General features: G+C 42.7%; 2 protein-coding genes across 4 annotated transcripts in view; one reads left to right on the forward strand and one right to left on the reverse strand.

Moving 5' to 3' along the window:
* On the reverse strand, positions 1-4,883 carry LOC148413604 (transcriptional activator protein Pur-alpha-like). Its single transcript, XM_088430883.1, has one exon. The coding sequence runs from the start codon at positions 4,797-4,799 to the stop codon at positions 3,954-3,956; it is 846 nt and encodes a 281-aa protein (XP_088287009.1). The 5' UTR covers positions 4,800-4,883; the 3' UTR covers positions 1-3,953.
* A 3,366-nt stretch (positions 4,884-8,249) lies between these two features.
* The window catches only part of LOC148413605 (pro-neuregulin-2, membrane-bound isoform-like), a 37,298-nt gene continuing 22,548 nt past the window's right edge, over positions 8,250-22,999 (forward strand). For all 3 annotated transcript variants that reach the window (XM_088431523.1, XM_088431526.1, XM_088431525.1), the window contains exon 1: positions 8,250-8,798. In XM_088431523.1, the coding sequence (XP_088287649.1) occupies positions 8,387-8,798 (412 nt within the window). In that variant the 5' untranslated portion in view covers positions 8,250-8,386. The remainder of the gene's footprint in view (positions 8,799-22,999) is intronic.

The following is a 22,999-nucleotide window of genomic DNA, read 5'->3' on the forward strand; positions in this document are numbered from 1 at the left end:
ACATGGAATGAGCTTTTATTGCATGATTAACCATTTTCAGACAACAAGACTCCCCCAAACATTAAAAATAAACAGCACTGTACAAATCAGCACACTTTGTTTTTTCTTTTGCCATCAACAGAAATTTAGGTGATGAATGATGTGTAAGGACACGAATTTTGATGTTATTGAAATGTACAGGATGAGCTTGATGTCAAATTCAAAGTATAAGCACCATCGTCATGTAGTAAGGAAAGGCCATATTTTGACAGGAAATACTCGAGAAAGGGAAAGAGGAGCTTTAACATACAATAGGGTCGTTATCACAGTTCTCAGACGTTTTTACCAACTTAAAATAAAAGAACAATATTGGTGTATAGCACTATTTTATCATGCAATTTACTTCAGTAAACTTTCTGACACACAGACAAAATATACTTCAATAGTAGAACTCAATACATCTCTGTCCAGCAATAGTCACAAAGCCAGTAATTTATATTCTTTTAATTAGATCCCTATCAAAAATAATATGCAGATTTGTATTTTTCTCAATATATCTAAAGTGCAAGTAGGTATCCATTTTTATTCAATGCTTTCTGTAAGTATAAATATACAAAGCAAAAGAAAAATGTGTTTTTCCCGTTTACATGATATTTTTTTGAAAGGAGGCGCATCATATATAACAAACCATATATATTTTCTTTTCTCTATATATATTATAGATACACACACGGCACAGATAAAATATCTTTGAAAAGTACAACATATCTCATATGGGATGGTAAAGGGCTTCAGACTCAACGGTGACATGGGATATCTTCATTGTGCATTGACACCCTCTTCCCGCACCCTAAAATCTACGTAGGATCCATTTCCCTTCAGAACATCTATACACAACAGTGGCCTATACAATCTGCCAGTGATGGACCTGACAGCTGATGCACTGTGGCTCCAGTCATGTGACCAGAGGCTGCTATTGGTTGTGTGGTTAACCAAGGACTCTGCATGGACAACATTAGACACTAAAATCTGGATGTGCAACCTCTTTTTGATGTCCAGTTTAGTAAATGGAAGGCCACCGCTCACATTCCGGGCAAGGTTGCCGTCTGATGTTACGCCTGCGCGGTCGTCTCAGCACGCTACCGATGATAGCCAGTTGAAATTAAGGGGCTCCTAAAAAGACTGGCTTTGATAAATGTTCATGGAAAATCCTGCTGAGTGCTCATTGTGTTTTGAAATGACATATGCATCACATTTGCAAACACTGTCGCCGACAGAGAAAAGGAACCGGGCAGCTAACGGTAACAAGTGCCTCATGAAGAAATAAAATATAATGCCAAGTCGGAATAGAGGACTCAAAAAATGGCACCACCGTCATTCTAGATCTATGGAGAGTTCAGATGCTGTCAGCTGACATTCTCCCTTGCTACCAAATACAACACCTACTGTACAACGTATGGGTTTTGTTTATGAGGGGGCTTGGACTCTACCCAAAACTATACAGGCAGTTCTATTGCAAGTTTGTTAACATGACTTTCTGTCAGACACGCAGTGGAATTCAAGTTGATCCAAATCACGGGCCAACGTAAGAAATCAATCCCTTCTCAAGACAGGTTATCTATCGTTGGCGGCATTTCACCGACAATTCAAGAGAAAAACCTTCTACCTTTTCTAGAAAATGATAAGCAATCAATTTTTAGCTCCTTGACGAACCCAAATATTAGCTCAAGTGAAAACATCAAATCGGGACAAATCAGAAAGTCATTCCTATGATCATTGGTCTCAGGTGAGAAAGGGGGTCAGACTCAGTCCCAAAGCACCCTCCTGGATTCTAATGAGAGGAGGCCTTGTTGGAAATACTGTGGAGGCCTCCCAAGCACTCCAAAAGCAATATGAGGCCTCAGCAGGGGGGAGGCCGTGTGCGTTTAAGTGTGTAAGACCCCAAAGTGAGTGCAAGCCACAGCAGAGGGTTGACGAGTCCACATTGAGTGTGCGGAGCAGAATAAAAGAAGAGTGGGCTGTTCATAGTGGACTAGCAAACCAACACACGTATCCAAGTTTTATAGAACGTTTTTCGAGCTGAAAAAGAAATAACATTACATTGTTAAGTAAGCACATTGCCATGCTTTCAAATGATCATATACTGTTCCTATTTATTGTTGTTTTGTGATAACCATACACGTGACACTACGGCATGATCGGCATGCATGTAATATTGCACACTAAAGAGAACTGTCCCTCTCTTGTGTATAGCTCTGCCTCCAACTGGGAGGCAGAAACCCGACACGATTTTGGACAAGACAAAGCGGTAAGAACTCGGGGGGGAAAAGGAAGGGGAACGATGACATAAACGTAAAGTGAGCAAAGGAGCAATGGAGGGGCTATAGCACCATAATGACATATACTACCTTGGCCCTGCACCGATAAAAAGGTGCAAGGACACCTCGCCTAGTTCTTTAACAGCTTTTGCCTCCCTCGCACTGACGAAACCGTCTCGTCGAGCCTCTGCAGATTTTTTTATGTTTCCATTTTTTTTTTCTTACATCCTGCTGTGCGCAAAGCCACCAGCGTCATCTCGAGAAGATTTCGGCTGCCGCGCAGCATTCCGAGGAGTGAGAAGCCACAAAGAAGTTGGCGACCGCCGCGCTGGCTACCTCGCAAGGCCTCCCCCGACTCTCAGCAGCGGAACACCTCGATTTCTGTGTCACCGCCCCGGATCCGCGCACCCGTGTCAGCAGGTGTGCGGATCCAGCCGATCTTAGTCGGTATGGAGGATATATCTGCCCGCGTAACAGCGCTCATAAATGAAAGTGGACAGAGGTCACGGACCATCCACACGAGGACACGTAAACGAGCGGAGTGTATAAGGCACGGGTTGTAATGACGTCAGAAAAGATGCCTGCACTGCGCGGGCATCTCCCACCCCCCTTTTAATATTAACCTTTGCACACCCCCGAATGGACCCTTTGCCTTCGTCCCCCCTCCCTCCCAGGAGGTTCAAAGCGACAACAAAAAAAATTCCCCCACAAAAAACGTGGGTATCTTAAGGATTTTTCTTTTTACAGCTGATTCACAAAATCATAATTAGTACATCTAAGTTAGCACTTTTTTCACTGAAGTTTCCATGGAGATGGTGGTGCGAGAGGGTCGGATTCTTATGACAGCACGGAGATAGATTTATCCCATTTGTTGAAGTGCGTAAGAGCTGCATGTTTTTTTCCCTTATAGCATAATAGTAATGCTTTAATTAGATTGTGCATTTTTAGGTCAAATTAAAGACTCTAGCCTACTTTACCAAACCTCTGCTCAGAACACAAACATACAAGCATGCAGACAGGTTTTTTTTTTTGCCATTCTGCAGGTCGCACACTTGTAGAGCGCTTCCATATTCTGTCTGCGTACCTTTATATTAAACGATACATTCGGGATATAGTTGATAAATACTCTCTTTGTGCTGATGTCAAATACGCTTTTGATGAGAAGACTGTTATTTTTATATAATAGAGCTTTGTTGTGATTTCTGGTGAAATCTTTAGTATAGTTTGTTTTTTTTTAAAAGCTATTTGACGTGTGCAAAATCTTTCGACAGAGCTATAAACACTGTTCATCGTCACTGAAATCAAGTAAGTTGAAATGTTACAGTTAAAATTCCTTGATAGCAGCGCTTACTGTGACATGGTGATAAAGTGGGTGACATCCAGTCAAATGAGCGAGGAGACAGCCCAGGTGCTGCCTTGTCTGTGTGTGTGTGTGTGTGTGTGTGTGTGCGTGTGTGTGTGTGTGTGTGTGTGTGTGTGTGTGTGCGTGTGTGTGTGTATGTGCGTGTGCGTGTGGAGGAGGGAGTGGGCTTGCGGGGGTGATTCCCTTGGAGATCTCTTTTTTTTTTCCAGTCAGTCACTTGACACTGTTAAGTCTCATTTCGTCGATGAGTTCTCAGTTGCGTTTGGCGTCCCATCCCCGACAGCTGATGTCAGTCAGTCGTCGTCGCCGTCATCTGGGCCGTGAGGGCCCTCGGGTAGCAGTTCCGAGGCCCGCTTCTCTCGACTCCTCTCCTGGATTTTGCGCATCTCCTCCGCGTATTTACAGAAGGTGTTGCCAAATTTGGACCAGACTTTGCAGGGAACCGTGATGGAGTTCCGGTAGGTGGGCTTTACCTCGCTGACCCGCATGAAGACGCCGTACTTGTTGGAGCCCACGTCGAAGAAGAAGCGCTTGTTGTCCACCGTGAGCGAGGTGCCCTCCGGGAGCTCGGCCGGCTCCTCGTCCACGCCGTAGTCGTCGATGAGTTTAGCCAACGCGTCGCGGAACTCGATGAGCCCCTGCGCCGGCAGAGCGATGGTCTGGCCTTGTGAGCTTCCCAGCCCCGGGCCCCGGTTAACGGTCTGCCGGATCCTCAGGAACCGCCCCCTCTGGTTCTCCTTCAGATCCATGTAATATTTCCGATTCTCGCGCACCAAGAACTCGCTCTTGAGCGCCCGCCGCGGCTCATCCTGCACCAGGTCGGGGTTGCTCGGGCCCAGCTGGGCGTAATGCTCGATAAAGTCACCGAGGTAATCACGGAACTCCACGGCCACCGACATGGAGAGCGTGAGGCGGCTCTTGTTCCCCCCAGCGCCGACCTCGGCTATCTTGAGGAAGCGTCCTTTCACATTCTGCTTGACGTCAAGGTAGAATCGCTTGTTCTGGATGTCGACCCGCTTGGAGGCGAGCTCCTCGGTGTCGTGCTGCAGCCGCGACATGGCTCCCATCGCACCAGGCGGCAGCGAGCCAGGGCCTGCGGTAGGGCCTCCGTGGTCACTGCCGCTGTCTCTGTCCGCCATGATGCTGCCTTCCCTGCTTTACCTTCCTTCCACCGCGTCTCCCTCTGCCTGCTGCAACCTCGACTGCCTGTCAAAACGGCTCCGGCGAGCTATCGCGAGAAGAGCGTTCGGGAAAGGAGGGGGCGGTGGGGAGTGAATAAAAGAGGAAGTGAACTGTGGTTACTGTAGTTCCATGCGAACCGGCACGTTAGCGACCTATGCACTTATATGCACAGCGGGACGCGCTTTACCGTGTTGTTGTGATTCCCGACTAATCATATAAAGTCTTGATGGACGCCTATGCTTGTGTGTGTGAGTGTATGCGTGTGTGTTTTTCTTCCGGTCTGTCCCCTCTCAATCCGCTGTATGCCTGCGTATCCAATGGTTATCCATCTCAATACAAACGCAGAGACAATTAAACACTGATGTCAAAACGAACATTTGTTTTATTAAGAAAAACGATAGACAGACAGACAGACAGACAGACAGACAGACAGACAGACAGACAGATAGATAGATAGATAGATAGATAGATAGATAGATAGATAGATAGATAGATAGATAGATAGATAGATAGATAGATAGATAGATAGATAGATAGATAGATAGATAGATAGATAGATAGATAGATAGATAGATAGGTGCATGCACATTTTGTGAGCTAATATGCAAAATGAAAGTTCCCCTCTCCCATCAATACCCTTTTCCTTCGCACTGATTCATCCCTATGAGACCATCAATAATACTCCTTTGAGAAACAGTCACACGCAAGTCCAATCACAGTGCAATGATTCATAGAGTTTCACCTCCCACGCCCGTAGTCTCCCACTGCAGTTGTTCATTCAAAAATCTCTAACAAACCCACCTTATGCTCAGAACGACGCACTTTAAGCGGACCACGTATAGATTGCTGCCGTCGCTGTCCGCGGTGCTGAAACGCTCAACCCAGGCGTCCGTCGGATTGGGCAATTTGCCAGGTTAACCTTTATCTATCTATCTATCTATCTATCTATCTATCTATCTATCTATCTATCTATCTATCTATCTATCTATCTATCTATCTATCTATCTATCTATCTATCTATCTATCTATCTATCTATCTATCTATCTATCTATCTATCTATCTATCTATCTATCTATCTATCTATCTATCCATCCATCCATCCATCCATCCATCCATCCATCCATCCATCCATCCATCCATCCATCCATCCATCCATCCATCCATCCATCCATCCATCCATCCATCTATCTATCTATCTATCTATCTATCTATCTATCTATCAATCATGTTGACTGGGCATGCTTTAATCAGGTGAATTGAGTGCAAGAGTTTTTCCCTACCTGACATGGTTCTGCCATGGAGTTCTTTGCGCAAAAAGCACTTGAGCAGCACGTGAGCAGCTGAGGGTTTACCCTAACCATTTATGAATAGGTCCCTCCATCCAACTTAATACGAATACCATGTATAGTGGGGATGTGGCGAAAGAAAATTTCAGCTCAGATTTAAATATTCCTATATTGGGAGTAACATACACTAATCCTGGCCCACATGTTGACCATGTAATATACAGTACATGTTATATCTGTAATACTTAATAATGATGCAACCAACCTTGCTTTAGTTTTTAGTTATGTTTAACAGAGTTAGTAAAATGAAATTAAATTCATTATAATTAATTATTGAATTTGATATACTTTTCTATTTTTCTTTTCTATTTTCTGGGTCTGCATTATGAATTGAATGTTGCAATAGGACTAGTTGCCCAGAATAGAAGAATGTATTACTGTTAAGAAAATAATGGGGTTGACTACCCCTTTAATACGAGTAAAAACTGTACTCGTGGCTGCACAAGTGAGGTTTGCATTGAATACATAACAGACTACATGGATGAAGATGAATTATTCGTGAATGAGTAGACAGTTGGGTGGAAAGCAGAGGAGGGGCTGTTTCACTAACCTGATTTCGGGAACTGGAGCAGCAATCACAGTAATGTGGCTCTCATTTAATTAATCGATATTTGGTAGCATTTTAGGGTAAATTGTACCACCAAAATAGCTTTGTTGATTGGATCTTAAGGAGGGCATACAGACCGTCATCACACGCAGTGATGTTCCTAAAGTCAATGTTGGGTTGGTGCATGTGTTAAATCCGTCCAGCTATTTCAGACCTCTGGACAGAAACCCTGCTCTGATGTGAACCTCTAGTTGTGTTTGTGAACACAAATAAAATGACCTTTGCTGCGATTTCCTCATGCGATCTTTATGACAGTGAATTCATTCTTCTCGGGGTGAACATCAAGAGGCCTTCTGACCTCTAGTGAAGGGCGCTTGGCTCTGGACAGCCGATGTCATGATTGATGGGCGCAGAAAAAGGATGTAGTTGTGCCCTCATGATCCCCCATAAAATACTGTGTGTTTTGAATGGTAAGATATTTCACGTTGCTTTGGTTTCAATTGTGCTTTAACCTAATCGTGCAACACCACACTGTGTCTCAGCTGCTGCGGCGTCTCTCTCTGTACATCACACGCTGAAGCGAGGAGCCCATTGAAAGCATTTCGCAGCGTTACTCATCGCAACCGCAGTGTGTAGCAGGGAGCAACGAGAGCCACACTGGCCAGCTAAACGAGAGGCTTGGCAACACGCTATTGTGTCTGTGCACTGCGTGATCCCTACTGCAACCGGGCTTGAGGAAAGGATTGGCGACACATGAATCAGCGGTGCTTTGCAGCGGTTTGTCCCGGATTTTAGGGTGTTTGCGCAGGGAGCGGCGAACCGACGCTAGTGACCGGGCAGGTGATGCTTGCTCACGTAAGGCGCACGCGTGTGATGAGGGACGCAGGGGACGCGGCTGGAGGGTGCGCGCCACTGTTGCACCGCCTCACCGGATAACCGCTATCTCATCCAGTCCGGTCTTCCCCGGGTTCCTCTCTACTGACTAACGGATTTACCGGACAGAGATTTTTTTCTTTGCCTTTTTGGGGCTAGAAGTGGATCAAGGGCCCGAGCTTAAGTGGAGTTTATCATTTATTGCGCCCCCCCCCCGCACGCTTTTTTTCCCCACTCCGAGAGGCAGTGCGCCCACCCATGCGATGCTAGCCTATTAGCCGGAGAGAGGGAAAGAGAGAGAGAACGCGGGGGGAGCGAGAGGGAGAGGTTTCAGCCGTGGATTCAAGAGAAGACTAATTTACGAGCCTTGCTTTGCCTTTCAGGAAAGAGAAGAGGCGGAGGGTGGGTGGTAAAGGAGAATGCAGCAGTCACATTTTTTAAGAATGCGGGAGAAGCGGGCTGTTTCCGGTTCCTAGGCTAGTGTGCGAGAGCGAGTGTGCGTGTGTGTGTGTGTGTGTGTGTGCGCGCGTGCGTGTGCGCGTGAGTGAGTGTGTGTGAGTGAGCGTGTGTGTGTTATCGAACGTGCGTCCCCCCATACGAGGCCAGCAGCCGTATGGGGAAAGCGGCGGCGCACACAGATGGCATGGACACTTCCGCAAGGTCCGCCACTCTGCCTCTGCCCTGCCTCCCCTGCCGGAGCCCGTTCGCCGCCGCCGTCTCTCTCCTGCAGCTCCCTCCGCCGCCCAGCAGCACTGCACCACAGCACAGGCTGACGGTATGAGGCTTGATCCAGTGCATTTCTCCATGCTGGTCATCGGGGTCTCGTTCGCCTGTTACGCCCCGAGTCTCAACTCCCTCCAAGACCAGGCGTACCGATCAGCTGTGGTCATTGAGGGCGAGGTGCGCTCCTCCCCGGAGAACGTCTCCTCCAGGGAGCCCTACAGTGTGAATGTCAAAGTGCTGGACGTGTGGCCAGTCAACAGCGGCGGCCTCGAGAGAGAGCAGCTCGTTACCGTCGGGGACTTTAGTTCCGAGGCCCCATGCACCACGGTGGAGAAGGACCATAGGTACATCTTTTTCATGGACCCGACCGGGGAGCCCTACGTGTTCAAGGCGTCTTACGCCCCCGTGGACGCCAGTGAGCCGGAGCTCAAGAAGGATGTGGAGAGAGTGTTGTGCGAGGACTGCGGTAAGTTCCAGGCGCACATGCACTGTTGGGATCGCTAGAACTGATGTGAAAGGAGACGGGCTCGCGCGTGCGCGTGTGGAGTCAATACAATGTCTGCGCGTGCGCATGCGCGAGGCGATTGACACTTCAATCCGCCATAACCCGGTCACCCATAATCAAATGAGAAGCATGGTAGAAAATGTGTGTGTGGGTGTGTGTCATATGGATGTGTGTGCGTAGAAACTGCCCCCCCCCACCCCCCAGCAACGCCCCCCTCCCTCCCTTCCATCCACTGCAGACTCCTGCTGACTGGTGATCAGTGCATTCCGACTCTTTGAGCATCGCCAGCAAGATCTGCACCATCACAGATTAGAGTGGAGCTCCTGTGTGTGTGTGTGTGTGTGTGTGTGTGTATGTGTGTGGACAACAAGCTTGTGTTGAGGTGACCTTTGTGTCTTGTTGCTGAGGATTGTTGCCAGGGGCCAGTATATCAGATGTCAAATCATGACATGTCTCACAGTTGTGACTGCAGTGACCTGTGAGTGGAGGGTTCAGATAGGCCATCCCGTTCCCTGGGTATCCAAAAGACTTTTTTACGCTCATAAAGTGCACACACATCTGTTGCACTTTTAGCTTTTATCATTTTGGATAATACTGAGATGATGTGCCGGGCCAGGGAAATATTTACAATTTTCTGCTTTTAACTTTGTGTTAAAAGTTTAGAGAAACACATTTTCTGTTCTAGAATGCATGAGTGTGAGAACAAGTGCAGATGAAGAATCTGAGAGCCCTGATAGGTTCTCAAACTTTTTACACAAAGTGCCATTATTATGACCTATAATGTTCAGGAATTACGCAACTCTTTCATTCCTGGCAGGACCAGACAAGACTTTGAAAATGTGGTTTAATTCAGCATTTCTTCATTATTTACAAACTTGACAAAATTGTAGATCAATATTGATGTCATCTAATTAAATCAATCAATCAATCAATCAAATTTTATTTATATAGCCCTAAATCACCGAAGTCTCAAAGGGCTTCACAGAATGAAAAGAGGTCATACAGAGACATCTTTTCAATGTAAGGTACACAACAGCATCCCCTGTCAAAGCTCCCAGAAGGGGAAGGAAAAACTCAAAAACCCCAATTTGGGGAAAATCAGAAACCTCCAGAAGGGACCACAGGTGGGAGGAGCCCCCTTCCAGGCCCACAGGTTGAAGTGGATGCTGCATGTACCGAACACAGAAACAATATAAATTACAGAAAACATATTGTGCTATATAGTGCAGTGATGTCTTGACAGCAGGCAAAGCCATTGGGCAGGAACCATCCCGCATTCCAGCCAGGTGGACCGCAGACGGCTAGACTCCTAACCCGTGATGGTCGACCAGCGCAGGACCCAATGGAGGCGGTCAAGTCAACCCTCACCATCTAGCTAGCCCCCTCTCCCGGCCGGAAGAGGGGGGCAGGAAAAAAGAAGAAGGCTGCAGACAGGCTAATTTAACTAAATGCTTTTGAGTATAGATGTGTTTTTAGTCGGGATTTAAAGATTTCTACCGAGGTGGCTGCGCGAACTTCCATAGGTAGGGCATTCCATAGTACTGGCGCGCGAATGGAAAATGCCCTTGATCCCGCAGACTTCTTTTTAGCCCGTGGGGTCGATAGCAAACCGGCATTTTGTGATCGAAGTTGTCGGGACGGAACATAAGGTGATACTAAGTCGACGAGATAGGAAGGAGCTAAACCGTGTAAAATTTTATAAGTAATTAACAACACCTTAAAATCACATCTCACGTGTATTGGAAGCCAATGCAGTTCAGCTAGAATCGGAGTAATATGATCAAACTTTCTCGTCCTTGTCAATAGTCTCGCCGCTGCATTCTGTACACACTGCAGGCTTTTAATGTGAGACATGGGAAGGCCAGAAAACAAAATGTTGCAATAGTCTAGGCGCGACGTAACAAATGCATGAATTAATGTTTCTGCATCGCTAAGAGAAAGAATAGGGCGAATTTTAGCTATATTGCGGAGGTGAAAAAACGCCGTTCTTGTCATGTTATTAATATGTGTTCGAAAGGAGAGAGTTGAGTCAAATATCACGCCGAGATTTTTTGCAGAACTACTTTGGGAAATAATACAGTTTTCTAGGTTCAGAAAACTCAGTCAATTGATAATAATTGATAATATGAAGAAAAAATGTTTATGTGTTATAATTTTGATTCTTCGTAGGCAACTTTTTCCCCATTTACACCTTTGCACATCTTGGTATTTTCTCAGTCCGCTTTATGATGTGGAATATTCTTCATGAGCCGGAAATACTCTGTTCACATCTGTGTATTTTCAAGAGTTAGCTTGAATTTCCTGACCCCTTAATCCATTTTATACCATGTGAATTTGAAGGCACTTTCAAATGCTTGACTGATACAGTATATTTACTGATACTTTCTATGTTCCATTTCCTTTCAGCAGCTTTTTAGCAAGTAATGGCACTTTCCTTTTCTCCATAAGAGATTTCCTTTCATTTTTTGTTAAATAAGCAAGCCTTTCAGCGCATATCACTCCAAATGAAACTGTGCAGTATGTCATCTGTATGCGTGTGTATTTGTTCTTAAATCTGCGTTCTCATTTTCTACAAAGTATTACTCCATCTGCCATAAAATAGTCTTTGCCACCTTTGATTTCTAAACCAAATTCAACTTTCCCGTTGTGATATAATCATCAACAAATTGGCAAAAAGAAGACATGTTGTAAATGGCAAATGCCTTGAGATAACTTGTGTTCAGTGCACACTTTATGAATCAAATCGAATTGAATGAAATCCTGAGAGGAAGTTGGAACAGGAAGGAAGTCAAACGTCTGTACAAAGAGCTCATCTAACAGCCCGGCTAACGATGTGATGTTCTATTTTTAGCCCTGTGACATGCTAAAATGGTCGAGTCATTTATTTATGACACGGCTGTTGTAATCAGGCTTCAGTGTAGAACATATTTTCAGGCAGCGATAAGTGGAAACACAATGTGAAGTGAGAGCCCATCTAAAGCCTGTATTAACATTATAGATGGCTAAGTAACCAATGAATGTCACAGATGAAGGCAAAACACATTTCATTCTCAAATGGACGGTGTTTTCTTTATTTTTTTTTCAACAAATAGCATTTCTTCATGGGGTTAGTCCGCATAATATTGATCAATATCTTCCATGCCCCCTCAAAAATAAAAAATCCACACCTGGCTGGGTTTCAGCTGGGAGCAGCTCAGTGGTTCTCTGCAGACACACATCCTGAGTTTAACCAATCCACAACTGGGCTCAATACCATTCAGCCAATCAAAGCTATTCTGGAACACGCACTACAGCCCACACCCACCGGTTTCAACCTATCTGCTTGACATTTTGGTTTTGCCTTTGGCTTTAGGAATTGATTTGTGATTGATAATTTGTAATCACAAGAAGCATTTGTTTGGTGTGCATAAGACTTAGGGGAAAGTGCATCTTGTAGTCATGCAAACAAAACCGATTCCCCCTTCATTTGCCCTTTCTACTTACTGTAAGTTGGTCTCTTGAATGGAATCAAATCTATACCTTTAGTGAAACAAATCATTTGCCCGCAAACTGTAATAATCCGGTGCTGCAAACTCTTCCATAGCACTTGTTAAAATGCCGTATTTTTTCTTATTACATAGACAGCATCATGAAGGCTATGCAACTGTCTATTAAATGTTGACATTTACATCATCTGCAGAAAACTCCAAGGTACAAATCACTTGCAGTGACAAAGTCATGAGACAGCAAATCCTTAGTTTTTGCAGTGTAAACAAGCAGTGTAAAGTATATTTAATGGAATGCTTAAACAAATCCTGCACTCTTGACTGTTTCTGCATTGGGTCTTACCTACCATCTCTGCCCCCATCCAATACCCAAGATGACCTTTATGACTAACAATAATAATACACGCTAATCCTATTTCTATCCAGTTTAGCTGCAGGGTTTGAGCTGAAACTCATGCTGATGGTCAAATTTAATGAAAATAAAATCCAGAACATATTTTGTACACATGGAACTGTATTCAAATGGAACTCTATCTATCAGTCAGTCAGTCAGTCAGTCAGTCAGTCAGTCAGTCAGTCAGTCAGTCAGTCAGTCAGTCTGTCTGTCTGTCTGTCTGTCTGTCTGTCTGTCTGTCTATCTATCTATCTATCTATCTATCTATCTATCTATCTATCTATCTATCTATCTATCCATCCATCCATCCATCCATCCATCCATCCATCCATCCATCCATCATTGGGAAAACCTACAATGAAGTAAACCAACCATGCAATTATATACCTTGCTTTTTACAATGGGGCACAGTCATGCTGGAACAGGAAACCGTTCCAATCTTGCAATCAGGAAAGCAGACAATCCTATGAAATGTCTTGGTGAGAGTCAGTATATCCAGTAACAGGTCAAATCCATCCTCTGAATAGGATGATGAAAGAATCAGTCAAGCGATGTCTCAGTGCTAAAGTCAGTTCAGTTGTGGGCACATTGCTCACACATCCCATCTTAAAGCCTAGAGACGTCAATCCAACGTTGACCAAATGTGACCGACATCTACCCCCTGTGGCATTGACCCGACTGTTGGCACGTCTTGATGGAAAAAGGACGGGAATTACACAGTCAAACAGCGAGGCTGACTAATAAGTACCTTATGTGCGTGGCTAAGAAGCAGTACCCCTCCATACCATTGGTGGTGGTGGTTATCATATCCAACTGTTGAAAAATACCAACCAGAAAAGTGTTGATGGGGTGGGATATAAAAGAGTAAACAATACATACCTATATTTTCCCTCGATTACAATTTATCCGCGTTCGTCATGTTCTTGCCTCTTGCGCTGATGCACTGGCTACGTAATAGCCAATCAACCTTCCCAACGCCGTTACGCAATGTCAATTCTCTGACATTATGAGGGTGTTTTATAAACTAATCAGATGCTGCATACTGATAACCAGGACTCTTCCAGACTTGCGACTTTGAATTGGTGTATCTAAGGCTTTACAGGCAGCTGCCTGACAGAGGTCTGTGATCATTGTTGTTGGCATTCCTTTTGAGATACATTGACAGATTCTTCTCAAAATAGCTTATCTGATTACCAAATGCTTCTGTCACTGATTTTGTGATGCACACCACTCTCATGCTCTCTCCCCAATTTTCTTGCCACCTTCCCCTTGCTCTAGCTGGCGTGTGTTTCGATTTAAGACGGACAGGCTGTTAGGAAAATTGAGGAATGGAATAACCGAAGGATGTTGGAAAATCTGTTGCTTTGGCATGACAAATGCTGCTATGATTAATGTTATAACGCTGATAATAGCCAATGTTTTATCAAGAGGGTAAATAAAAAGCTTTAGGCTCATGCTAAAACATGTTGCCATGAGCACTACAACAGGGCAGATGTGAGTTGTTAACACGACCAAAATTTTGGCCCACTTTTCCGGAGCAAACTGCTCAAGTTGTCTCAGGAGGGTCCATTCTCCAGATGGCATGTTTCAGATTTTTCTACAGATGTTCAGTAGATGTTTACAGTAGATCGATGCTCACACAATAGAAGGCCACAACAGAAAAGTTCTCAGTCATTCTCAGGTGTTTTTACTGGCACTGTGTTTACGGTCATTATCCTGTTGCAAGACCCTTGACCTGCAATTGAGAACATGATTTCTAACACTGAGAGCACATTTCTCTCCAGATTAACAATGATAGTTTTGAGATTTAATTGTATCCTTAACAAAAGCAAAGCAAAACTTAACAGAAATTCCTCCATGTTTTACAGTAGGGATACTGTTCTTTTCTTGGTATGTTTCATTTTTGTTTCTGTGAAAATGAGCTTATGTGCTGTGCTAAAAAGTTCCAGTTTTGTCTTGTGTTTGTAGGGTATTCTCACTGATGCTTTGCGGATCATTAACATGCAGTTTGACGAACAATGGAGGATGGTGCAGGGAGTATGGCTAAAGTCCACGGATATTACATTTCTGACCTCATGCCCTTCACTTCACCTCAGACAACCAGAACTTAAGAACTTGTGTATTTTTATTCAATACACAAAAATACAAAATTAAATAAATTACATAAATGGAAATGATTCAAATAGAAGAACGATTTATCTTTAAAAGGAGTGCAAATGCTACTTATTAGCATTCTGCTTTATTTATAACCATAAATAGTACTTTTGTAATGTCACTACTCACATTCACAACTTTTGTGTAAAACGATAAACAAGAATCACTTTGTAGATAGGCATCAGTCCAGTAGTATAAGCAAGTTTAAGTACAAGTAAATACACAATCCTCCACCCATTGTCTTACCGGAGTCACTGAGTAGCGTCCAGCAAGTTCGATAGTGGTGTCTGCTAATCCATCGTGTGGGCATGTTTCCATGACACTGTAATCTATGAGTTTCTTGTGTTGTGTAGTCCGAAGTCTTAAATCTTGCTCACCAATGACGGCACATTAGCAAGGAAAATGCTGGGTAGCCTTAGGTATTAGCTTTAGCCTAACCTCCGTGTTTCCCACAATGTCCAAAATCTACTGATGGGTGTATGATGTAAAATCCAAGCTGTTCAGTGTGAACAGACCTGAAATGAGCAGAAATATCATTGCTATCTTGCAAACACAACGTCAATTATTCGTAAAACCTTGTTTTAAAGTCTTAGAATCAACATGTGTTTCTATATATTTCTTTTAATCTCCCTCAGCAACTGTCTCCTTCACTTTCTCTATTTAATGTTAAAGTGTGATAACCAAAATATCATCAAACTGTATGGTGACTACTTGTCACCCTTTAAAAAGCTGACTGATTGCTCTACAAGTTTGAAGAGACATGTGACGCTAGTTACAAGACACATCTTGGTTGACCACTTTCCTATAATCAAATTATTTTCAATCTTTCCAAGGGGTATCATCATTTTTTGCTTCAAAAGCTTGTAATTGTTATTGAAGCAAAATCCAAAAGCAATGTCTGATTTTCATTGGTTGATTGCCATTAAAAATGTATTTACAATAATTATTATTCTTCCTTTACAGAGGCGTAACAACAATTTTGTCCATGTGCAGATGATGTCAAATTAAAGTGATTTCAACCAAGCCTGCAATGTGTGCACATATTGAGAGCAGGTCTTTATGCTAAAAACTGATGCTTTCTTAGCTCAATCTTGCATCAGTTTAACAACCACCTGGCGGGCAGAATCACTTTGGCATTGATCTCAGAATTAGGAAAACTCTGTTTCTTTTGCAGCAGCATGTCAAGACAATTTTTGCTACAGGAGTTGTATCCAAGACCACACCCTAGACCAGCTTTCGTTAGTATCTTCTCTCCGCGCAAACACATTTTGGGGAACTGTTGTCTACATCTGGTAGCGAAGAGAGACGATGTTACTGAAAAAGGAGTTTCTGATTTATTAATAATTAATTTGTTACAACACTCAGTCCGATGGCCATAGTGAACATTAAAGGGAATATAAATATACTAGATGTGTGTGTGTGGGTGTGTGTGTGTGTGTGCTTTCTGGAAGGCTTGTCACATGTGCCTCAACAACGTTGCGTTATCTGTGCCTATTTCAGACACTCTGTTTCTTTCTCTTCCTTTTCTATCTCCTTCTGCATCTCATACTGTCCTTCCTTTAACAGAGCACAATACCCCCCCCCCCCCCCCCACACACACACACACACACACACACATACGCTGCCATGCCAGTCAGCTGTTGCTGCTGTGCTGCAGATGCCCTAGTGTTGTGTCATTAGCGGGGAGATCTGGGGCTGCTATAAATTATGCACACGGAATAACAGAATGCTGAAGATTTCGCCCTTCGATTGGGTTTGTTGGTGTGTATGTTGGTTTGACAATCTGGCCACTAGGTAAAGTGCATATTATATTCCTTATATTCCATCGGACATTATACCTATCACTTTATACTACTGCACCTTTCTGTTGCTCATTTAGGTGATGACTGCCTCATGTTTTTGTCCTTGGTTATCTTGCGTGTTAAGACTATGTGTGTGTGTGTGTCTGTATATCTGCGTGTGTGTGTGTGTGTGTGTGTGTGTCCTTGGTGGTGAATAATGTATCGGCACTCATCTTTTTCCAAGTCAGCCTCGGTAGAAAGCTCATGCCTCTTAAAGGGGCCGACTCAGTGCCACATGGCTTAGTTTGTGAATGAGGGAGGTCTTTGTGAAACCATTTGAGGGCATGCACACACACACACACGCACCTACACACACATATGAACATACACACCCATGCGCACATGCACAGTAGTGCTTTTGCACTGCACACGCCCACTCACACACTGATGCAGCAGGTGCCTCACTATATCAGCAAAGTGCATCTTTTCAGCCAAGATGGACTTCCTCCTCACTCTTCATTTAAGATGATTTTTTTTTTTTCATAGTGGAAGTGCACACTACATTTAAACTTTAATAAACAGACGTTTAAATGTAGAAAGTTACTATTTTTGACAGAGCATTTAAAAGTACTTTTCTTCTGGAAAAGATGCATATGCTTTCATTGGAAAATGGCCTCAACGCCTGGCATACAGTGTGTCACGTGGCACAAAATAAGTTTGGCTTGCTTTAAATGACGTTAATGCAGTAATATAGCATGAAGTTACAAAGTGATACTATCCACTGCTTCGCATGTTTAATCAAGGCTTTTAACTCATGCAGTATGCTTCCGAGGAAAATAAATAAATAAATAAAGTGAGAGAAGTCAGGTAGGAGATCTGGTGTTAGCCAGTCCGAAATACGAATGCAATGGATTTTTGTCTACATAAAAGGGCAAAAAAAAAAATGCATTTTCAGCTTTCTGCTGAAAGACAATTAAAACCAAAACAATAGGTCAGAAAACGGATGTTCTGCTCCATGCAAAAATAGTAAGAGTCTCTCGGAATTATGAAGACCCATGCATGTATGGGGAAAAACATGCAAATGCCACACAGGAAAGCCGGAACCTCTGAACTGTGAGGTAAATGTGATAACCAGGTTTCCACCATGCCACCCCAAGATACAAATAACTTCATAGCTAAATTGGCTTGGTTTGAACTCAAAACACTGTCAGTCACTTTTATTTATTTATTTTTTTACGTAAATATTTGTGGACTGTTGTGAGAATGTTTGCATCAAACAACAAAAACAAACAAACAATGCAAGAAATGTGTAATATTTCATGGTATATGTGCCCTCAAATTTGACAACATTCACAACACTAAAGAAATTAACACTAGACAGGACCCTGAGGCACATCACAAGATTTGTATAGCCTGTTAATTGGACTCGCCCTTTGCAGCAGGATAATCCACTCGCCACTACATACTTTTTAGCCTAACAAAAGGTCAATGGGACATTTTTTTTTTTTTGGAATCCCACCATTCACTCCCTAGGGAGGACAGATGTGATCAACACCTCAATTACGCATGTTAGCCTGCTTTACACGCCCGTGTCTAATGGTGTATATGCGTGTTTATATGCGTCAGGAGTGTGCGCATGTGTGTGTGTGTGATGGTGGTGATGGAAGAGGGGTGGAAATGAGAGGTGAGAAATGGCTGGGTGAGAGGTGGATCAGCGTTGCAGTGGGGTGCGATGGTGGCAAACCAAGAAAGCAGGATGGATGGAAACAGGAAATAAAATGTGAGAGAGGAAAATCTATCCATCTATCTATCTATCTATCTATCTATCTATCTATCTATCTATCTATCTATCTATCTATCTATCTATCTATCTATCTATCTATCTATCTATCTATCTATCTATCTATCTATCTATCTATCTATCTATCTATCTATCTATCTATCTATCTATCTATCTATCTATCAGAATGGCAATCAATTAATCTGTATGTCTATCTTACTTCTTACTGTTTTCTCAAAATGAGAATTTCAGTCTGAATACTTCATATACTGTATCACGAGGGGAAATGGCAAATCGAGAAATAATTATCAGTCATCACGCATGAATGTTTATAAAGAATATATCTAGTATAATATGTGCAGTGTTGGTGTTGCTCTGTGTTTTTCAACCTATTTTCAATGATGTGCTCCCTGTGATCATCCAAATTATTATGTGAAAAAAAAGAGTGCTGTGCCATTGGAAGGGGCGGCTGAAAGAAAGTGGTGACCACGAAAAGGAGAGTGGTAATATTCATACCTAGATTTCTTTTGTAATAAATTGGAATTTCAAGTGTAAACTCTGCTTGTTATCACGTTTGGTCAGCTACAGGCTTCACTCTAATTAAACGTCTGTGTGCCGTTAATCCGAGGGCAACTGCGGCTCTCTGTGATCCTAACTACAGCCAAGGAATGTAAATGGGAAGGGATAACAGTGTTATTCTGCACTCTCGCACCCGCCTTGCTCAACCACTGTGTACTACAGTCGTTTGACGTCCGAGGAATGTCTGTGGCATGTGTATTTGTCTGTCTGGCATGCAGGGAACCTTCACAGTGCGTCTCTCCACAATATAGTTTTTTTTTTTTTTTTCATGAAGAGAAATATCTGAAATGAACTGTGGGCACGATATATGAGCCAAGTATTGAAGTAGCGAGGGGTCACTGTATAACAACCATATTTTATGTTCCAATTCATTTCCTTTTAATTTGAGAAGAAAATGCACTGATCCTGGCACAGCATTAACAAACCTTAAAGTACCTTTTCTGACACCTGCAAAAACACTGTGAAAATCTCACGTACAGAGTGAAGGCAAACATTTATTGATAATCACTCTTGCAACCTTTAACTGTTTTGTACAAATTAACTTATGATTTTATGAACGGTGATTGTGATTATAAATACTATGCCCCAAAAATGACACGGTCATTTCAGACGTGTGGAGGGCGACTCTTCTGCTTGTGTTGCTTCTGTGCAGAGGTTAGCTGGGCGACACCGCATGCAGGCCTTCTGTGGCTGTTATCCAACAACTGACACACACACATCCTCTTCTCTCTCTCTCTCTCTCTCTCGCTCGCTCGCTCTCTCATTCTCAATCTCATTTTCCCTTTTCTTTCTGCCTTACATCCTCTATCTCCGGCTCCCTCCCTGGTTTCCATGGTGACAGCTGTGCGCTGCAGAAATCACACTGATCGGAGAATGAGATAAGAGCGGCTTCTCTCTTTTATACATGAGCAGAGACACAGGCATGCTCGCACACTTAAACGCATATTTGAAGGGTGCAGGTAAAAATCTAACTAATCGGGCTCTCCAATGACCTAACATGAATGCATCAATGACCAGTGTTTTTTGGGTATTTCTCAATGACGGTGATGCACATTCAACCCAGACTCACAAACGCACACGTTCATCCATGTTTACATAGTTAGCCATGCCTTCACATGATGCCAAGTCTGAACCAAACAAACCCTGGTATTTGCCAGCGAGCCTTATCTCGCCTTCCCTCATCTTCCACATAAACCCCTGACACTGCATGATTCCTTGCTAGAAATGGCAACAAGATATCCCTTTTGTTGACATCCGCTTTGCTGGGTGAAAAAAAGGGGTCGGGGTAGAGGGGAAGGTGGTTCAAACATCAGCTGACCTTGAGAAAAGGACCTCTTGATGGATGGCTGATGGGACCGCTGGTCATGTGTGATTGGCTAGTTTGGAAGGCCACTCATATACTATTGGCTGCATTCTGCTGTCCGGTTTTGCTTCCCCACAACCCTCCTGCTGCTCTTGCTGAGGAATCCTCCCATCACTCAGTGATACAGAAGGCTTGGATCAGCAATTTTGAGTGCTTGAATGCACTCACACTGGCACACACACACACACACACACACACATGCACATGGATACAATGGACAAGGACAATGAAGTGCACATTTGGACATACTAAATGTAGTCATTTATGTATATAACAAATATTCTCACATAATGAACAGCTCTGGTGTTTGAGCAGCTCCAAAAAGTGCTGAACATCAAACGAATCTTTTCTAACCTGAGTCCCTGCAAAATGTCTTTACTCTAATCTGCCTAATATTTCTCAGTGCACCTGAGCAATGGTGTGCCAAAAATAGATTTTTTGACAGGTGCTTAGGAGAGATTTTGACAGAGTTCACAAGATGGATTTTCTTTTTATTAATCACTCGGCGGTCTGAGATAGAAAATAATGTTCCTCTAAATTCATAATCAAGTATTCATATTCAAAGGTCAGCCTCACTCAGTAATATATTCTAGGGTTGTGATGTGGTCATTGTAAATGTTTTGTTGCGGGTGTGTCGAAGTTGCTTCTTATTGGTGTTTAAACAAAGGGATTCTGAAAAATATAAAGGCTTTGATTGAATGGGTAAAAGAAATGAGAAGAAATCAGTCAGTCCATTTGTCCCACCTTTCTAGGTTGTTTAACTCAAAGAGTTGGGTTATTCATTTAACCCCTAAAATCCCATCCATCCATCAATCAATTTTAGTCAATTAGACTAACCCTAAAGATATACTGTATTAATCTACCCTCCGATAACTGAAATTAATGATAGGTTTAATTAGTATATATTGTTAGTTTGAGGCTCCTGCATTGAGACATTTTCCTGACACCAAATATGGCAGCAGCTTTGACTCTTCAAATGAAAGAGTTGCTCGTTGGAAACAACATAGTGTATTTGCTTGACAAAAAAAAAAAGAAAAAATAAATAAATAAAAATATGCCTTTATCTGAATTAAGTCATTTGCTTTCCACACAGATTATTGATCAATATCAGACCAGTCTCTTAAAATTTCTAGTTATCATTCTTTCCGAAGAATATGACTAGTGCATTTCATCAGCAAAAATAACCCTTTTTAGGTTCACTTCCTGTATGTATAAAATGATGTGACAAGCTCCTCACCTGAAAAGTTCATGAGCAAAATTGAGATAGATGTCAATGATTTGAACAGGGAGGAGGAAGAACATTGTAAAACTACCACAAAAAATACAAACTCATTGATTTAACCTAAATCATATACGTCCAATAATTTGCAACACACAATAGTGTACTGTGGTGCATACGTTACATAGAATACCATATACACTAGTATGGTTTTGAATGGGGTAAAAATGAAAAGGGTCGAAATATACCCTTAATATATCTTTGTTATTCTGTTGCAAATAATTTTGGAATCACAATTACAAAGGTGACTTAGTGCCCAAAAAATTGCCATCAATGAAGATGGAAAAAAAAAAAAGCGAGGGTTATATAAAATGACTTCATATCCACATGAAATTCGTAAATCATATCCATGAGGGTGATTTTCCCCTAATTTTCAGCTAACATTTGCCGGCTGACAAATGCATCGCGGTGCCCCGGAAGACGTATCCCAAGAAAGGATGAGCTCATTCGTAACCAGGTTCACCTCCTTTTCCAGCTGCTTTATTCTCACTACTTTTCATTTTCACACTCATAAAGACATAAAAGCCTCCTCTGAATGACTGCTTAGGGCAGCTGTAGCATTACACGTACCTTTAAAAACTAATCTACTAGTGCTGTTGCAGAATGATGTACCATTACATTTGGAAAATTGTCGGCACGCTTGCTCATTAGTACACAGTAAAGATATTATTGTCATATCAAATGACATCATTGTTGTAGGAAAGTCTATTACTATAAAAATGCCAGACAATTCTGTAAGTGTATTTGTTTGAATTTTTTTTAACCCTTTAGCAAACAAAAGACAAGCACTTTGAGTCTAAAGAGGGATAAAATTAGTGAAAAAAAAAACAAAACAAAAATAACATGCTTGCTCGTGCAGTTTAAATACAACCAGACTGCTCTAAAACGCTCTAACACAGCAGACATTTTGCTTCGTCTCACAGAGAAGTGTCCCAAGTGCCTAAGTGTGAAAGATGCAGGCACACACACAATTTACTGTAGCTTATCAGGAGCAACCGGGGTTCAGTGTCTGTTGGGGACTTGAGGGAGTCAAAGCAATGACCTCTTGCATACGAGACTCTGAACTAACAAATATGATTGAGGAGACCATGACAAGGCTTGGGCAGTCTGATGGACAGGAGAATGGACTGTCCTGTTGACATGGAGTGCTGAAAAAGTCGTTGTCCTTTTTTTCACCTCCTCTGGTTCATAACCTCATTTGTGTCTAACTTTAGGGCAAGGCTGAGGTATAAACCAAAGCCTTGGCGATGAAATCATATCTTAAAGATGACAGTCGCATGAAGAATCAAGGTTGGGTGAGTAGAGGCTCATTTGTGTGAGATAATACCCTCCTTTCAAAATAGCGAA

Source organism: Hippichthys cyanospilos, chromosome 13 (assembly GCF_059441005.1).
Source record: "Hippichthys cyanospilos isolate Australia breed blue-spotted pipefish chromosome 13, RoL_Hcya_1.0, whole genome shotgun sequence".
NCBI lineage: Eukaryota > Metazoa > Chordata > Actinopteri > Syngnathiformes > Syngnathidae > Hippichthys > Hippichthys cyanospilos.